The following is a 4,759-nucleotide window of genomic DNA, read 5'->3' as shown; positions in this document are numbered from 1 at the left end:
ACCTGATCGCGGCTCTCGCTCTCATCCACAGGTAGTTGCCATTGCCTGCGTCTTTACTATCGTGCTTGTGCTTTGCTCTTGCTTTGCTTTTGCTCTGCTCGTGCTGTGCTGCTTTTGCTTTTGCTGTAACGGCGACGTCGGCGCTTTGGGGCTTCGGCTTCGTTAGGGAGCGGTACGAGCGTGTGCTGGTGTGCGGTATGCGGTGTGTGTGTGTGTAAGTGTGTGTGTGTTACATGCGCTGGCCGCTCATTTTCTTTTTCTTCGCCTGCGTCGCTGCGCCAAAGACTTTTTCACTTATTCACTTTGCCGCGTTCGCGTTCGCGTTTTGTCACAGTTACAATTTACCACTCGTCGGCGACGGACGCGCGCTCTCCTCCGCTGGCCAAGAAAATCAAAGAAAAGCTCGCTCAGCTAACGGTTCTTCAGGAGCGTTTCTAACACCAACACAAGTACATACACGTACACACATACACACACAGCGAACGGCAGTCGTCAGGCCGTCTCGTATAAAATCTGTTGCATCACTGCTGCGGCACTTCAGTCGTTCGAACGCGTGCGGCCCGAGAAGTGCAGTTTTGCAGTTTCGAGTTAACAAAAAAACCTAATCAAAGTAAACAAACTCAACTGAATATTTTGCGCAAAGAATCGGAAAGTCGAAAAGTCGGAAAGTCGTAAACTTGTAAAGTCGGAAACTACGGAAGCTACGATGCTCGGCTGCAGTGACCACTTAGGCAGCCTAAGATGAAACTTACGGATACGAATACGAATACGAATACGGATACGGATTAGCGAGTTATCCGCGTTGAACATTTCCAAAGACCCACTTACCTCAGTGCAATGCTTTAGGCGCCAAACCCATCAAGTTTATTCCAAAATCAGAACTCTAAAAAGCAGCCAAAATTAACGCTCTACAAGGCATCAAGATTCTACCCTCCTTCGCGCAACTGAAAATGCTGAACATGGAGTCGCCGCAGATGTACGCCGATGCCGTTCAGACATTGGCCCAGCTGGACCTCAAGAAGGAGCCTCCGCTGCAGCAGGCCACCATTGGCCAGATCACCCTGACGGCCATGTCCACGGCGCAGCAGCAGCAGCAACAGCAGCAGCAACAACAGCAGCAGCAGCAGCAACAGCAGCAACAACAGCAGCAGCAACAGCAGCAGCAGCAGCAACCACAGCAGCAGCAGACTACGGATGCGAACAACAACACATCGCAGGACGCGTCACTGCTGGTCAAGCAGCACGCCATGCACCAGATGCAACAGGTCGCCGCCCTGGGCAGCAACAACAACCTGCTGCAGAAGCAGATGCTGCAGCAGTACACCACCCAGACGGACCTGGACGAGCTGACCACCCAGGAGATCACGCTCGATCTGCAGCACCTGATAGACGACCAGTTCAGGGACACGGAAACGCTGGGCATCTTCAGCGACATGGTGACCAGTCCGGGCGGCCTCTCCGCCACCCTGCCGCCCAGCGGCATGGTCTCCGCGGCGGCGAAGGTCCTGCAGCAGCAGACGCTGCGCAACCAGCACGGCTACGGGGGCAGGGGCGGCGGCGGTGGGGCAGGAGGCGCGCTGGCCTACATGCCGCAGCCCGTGCACGCCACGTACAACAATTCCAGCGACGAGAACAGCTCCGTGGGCTCCGACTCCAGCACGATCAAGGAGGAGCCCATCGATCCCGAGTACAGGCGCCACCTGCAGGAGGCGGCCAGCCAGCAGGCAGCGTTCATGGGCAACGGCGGCGGCCTCTACAACGGCTACGGATCGGGAGCGAACGGGCTGTCCGGAGGCGGAAACCCACTCAATGGGGGCAACACGACGCCCAGCAGCAATGGGAGCAACGGCAGCACGGGCAGCAGCAACGGCAGCCAGTTCACCAACCTGACCACGGCCAACGTCCTGGCGCACCACAACCTGCCCCACCTGGCGGCCGCCGCAGGAGCACACAACCTGCTGAAGCAGCACAGCAAGCTGCACGCGCAGCAGCAGCACCAGCAGCACCAGCAGCAGCAGCAGCACCGCAAGCACAGCAACAAGCACGTGGACAAGGGCACGGATGAGTACCGCCGGCGGCGGGAGCGCAACAACATTGCGGTGCGCAAGAGCCGGGAGAAGGCCAAGGTGCGCTCCCGCGAGGTGGAGGAGCGGGTGAAGAGCCTGCTGAAGGAGAAGGACGCGCTCATCCGGCAGCTGGGCGAGATGACCAACGAGCTGCAGCTGCACAAGCAGATCTACATGCAGCTGATGAACCACGCTAATCCCGAAGTCAGTCGCGTCTGCCGCAGCTTCCTCAACACCAACGAGCACTCGCTGTAGCTGCCGCACAGCTAGTGTCCTGTGTGCATGTGTATGCATGTGTGTCTGTGTGAGTGTGTCTCTGTGTGTGTGTGTGACTGCTTGAGTGTGTGTGCTCCAGCACGTATGCAAGTGTGTGCGTGCGAGGAGACTCTGCTAAATCAAAGATTCAAATGCTGTGTGGGTAGCTCGTAAGTCCATTCTCCTCCTGCTCTTCATTCTTCACTCTTCAGTCATCAGTCTTCAGACCTCAGTCTTCACTCTTCTGACTTCAGTCTTCAGTCTTCTGGACGTAGACTCTTCTGCCGAACGCTCTGGCATTCCTTTGTACATTTACTCTAGCCCCATTTCTTGTTATCACTGTAAAGCATATTTTTGTACTTAATTCTTAACGACTGTAACATATATTTCGCACGTTTTTTATACATAATCTTATACGTTACCATAATACGTTATCATAAAGTTAAGCCAAAGAAAAATGTTAAAAATATAATAATGTAAAAAGAGAATAACACGCAGGAAAGAAGAACGAAAATACAAACTTCAAAACCTATTAACTATTTATACATCTAATTCAAATGTGTACATTTCTCGATGGTGTGCGGCTTCGTCCTTTGCTTGATGCCTTGATGCATTGATTCATTGATTCATTGATGCCACGCCCACTCCCACGCCCCCGCCCAGCCCCGCTTGACACACAACATTAGCAAATCTCTAGTTCTTAAGTCGGAGCATCAAGCAACGCTTTACCAGCACCAGCCCCAAAAGGAATCCATCCCGAAATCCAATGATTTTTGGCGAATTCCAAGAGTTCGCTGCCGAGAGCGTAGAAGATATGAATGCTATTAGTTGTAAGGCCAACGCAATGTTCTCATTTTAATTTATATATTCGTAAATTAAATATACACAAACCAAGAAAACTGTAAAGCAAATCTAAATAAATTAAATAAAATTTACCATATACACAAAAGCGATTTGAATTGATTTGATTTGGTTCCTGCCTTCAACTTGCACGTTAATTTCCACAGTTTAGCTACCAATCTGCAATTAGCCAGCACCTAGCCACAATTCGATGTAAAAGCCCTGCCAAAAAGTGCCTAATTAAATGTCGGCCATCCTTAGGCGACAAACGAGAAGACCAGAAGAACAGAAGAACAGAAGATCAGAAGGCCAGAAAGAGACGCACCACATTGGCGATTGGTCGAAAGGGACAGAGGGACATACGGAGGGCAGTCTTTCTTCTGGGCTGTCTTCTGTCCGCCGTCTTCCGTCCGCTGTCTTCTAGCCACGTCTTCTACCCGCTGTCTTCTGTCCGCCGTCTTCAGATGCGACATATACGACATGGCAATGCATTTGGGGCTGCCAGGCGCGACAGTTGGCCGATTAGAGGGGCAGGAGGCGGGGTGGAGGAGCCCAGACAATCGCAAGGCGGCCGTGTTGACACAATTTGACAGTAAGACAAACCCGAAACGAAACGAAAAGCAAATTTATAAACGACAAAGCGAAAAAGAATTAATGCAACTCGAGAAACCGACAAATTAACGCGCCGCAGAGAAAGCCCAAACAAAAGCCACAGAGCCGCAGAGCCAAAAAGCCAAAAACAGAAAAACGCATGCCGACCTGGGGCAGATAATCACTTACAGACATTTGGGCTCGAGCTAAGCCCTTTTGGTCAAAACTTTCTTTCCATCCGTATCTGTATCCGTAGCTGTAGCTTGTATCTGTATCTTGGCCAACTGCTGCTGCTGCGTGCGCCCAATTTGTCTAGCTGCATTGTTGAGTACTTTGATTGATGAAAGCTAATTGCGCATGCACTCTGGGCCCAAAAGTGAAATTGCCTCGAACTCGTGGGTGTCGCTCGGTAGCCACAAACCGCAGCCACAGCCACAAAAAAATCCCAATTTAAGCCTGACTTTGATAAGGGTTCTAAGCAGCTTACAGTGAAAGTTGCCCCCACCTGCATCCATCCCAGCCAAATGCATTTGCGTTTTGGCAAGCGCTCAGAAATCGCCGCACAATTACTGCCCAATTAGGCGCCGCGGCAACGAGGCGTATGAGTTATGAGCGGCGGCAGCGAGAAGTGATAAATTCGCAACTTGCAACTGCAACGGCAGACGAGGCAGCAAGCACACTTCTCCCTGTCTCACCTGATAAATGCTAATTGCCGCCAAGAAGGAAGGCTGCGAGATTTAACGATGGGCGGGCACTTTGAATTTATTAAAGAATTAATAAAGATGCTGGCCATCTATCGTTTGCTTTCAAGCAATCAAACAGAATCTATTGAATCATAGGCCATGGTAACTGGATATCAATGGGTTACATGATCGAGCTCAAGCTTGGCGGATTGCATCTCCCATGAGCTCCAGCTCCATCTCTAGCAGATCCCGGTTTGGATCCATCTCGATGCCGTTGTCATCCAATCCATCTTTCACACTCCAGTTCCACTTTGTCCGCTCCGC

General features: G+C 51.5%; 1 protein-coding gene across 1 annotated transcript; it reads left to right on the top strand.

Moving 5' to 3' along the window:
• The first annotated feature begins 320 nt into the window (after positions 1 to 320).
• Positions 321 to 2,873, top strand: LOC6532024 (CCAAT/enhancer-binding protein). Its single transcript, XM_002092766.3, has one exon. The coding sequence runs from the start codon at positions 951 to 953 to the stop codon at positions 2,319 to 2,321; it is 1,371 nt and encodes a 456-aa protein (XP_002092802.1). The 5' UTR covers positions 321 to 950; the 3' UTR covers positions 2,322 to 2,873.
• Positions 2,874 to 4,759: the final 1,886 nt, after the last annotated feature.

This window comes from Drosophila yakuba, chromosome 2R (genome assembly GCF_016746365.2).
Source record: "Drosophila yakuba strain Tai18E2 chromosome 2R, Prin_Dyak_Tai18E2_2.1, whole genome shotgun sequence".
Classification (NCBI taxonomy): domain Eukaryota; kingdom Metazoa; phylum Arthropoda; class Insecta; order Diptera; family Drosophilidae; genus Drosophila; species Drosophila yakuba.
Note: the sequence above shows the minus strand (reverse complement) of the source record. Positions and strands in the feature narration are given on the sequence as shown.

What these genes read in the sequence shown, in the direction of transcription:
- LOC6532024 (XM_002092766.3), top strand. Translation starts at nt 951, where the DNA reads ATGCTGAACATGGAGTCGCCGCAGATGTACGCCGATGCCGTTCAGACA.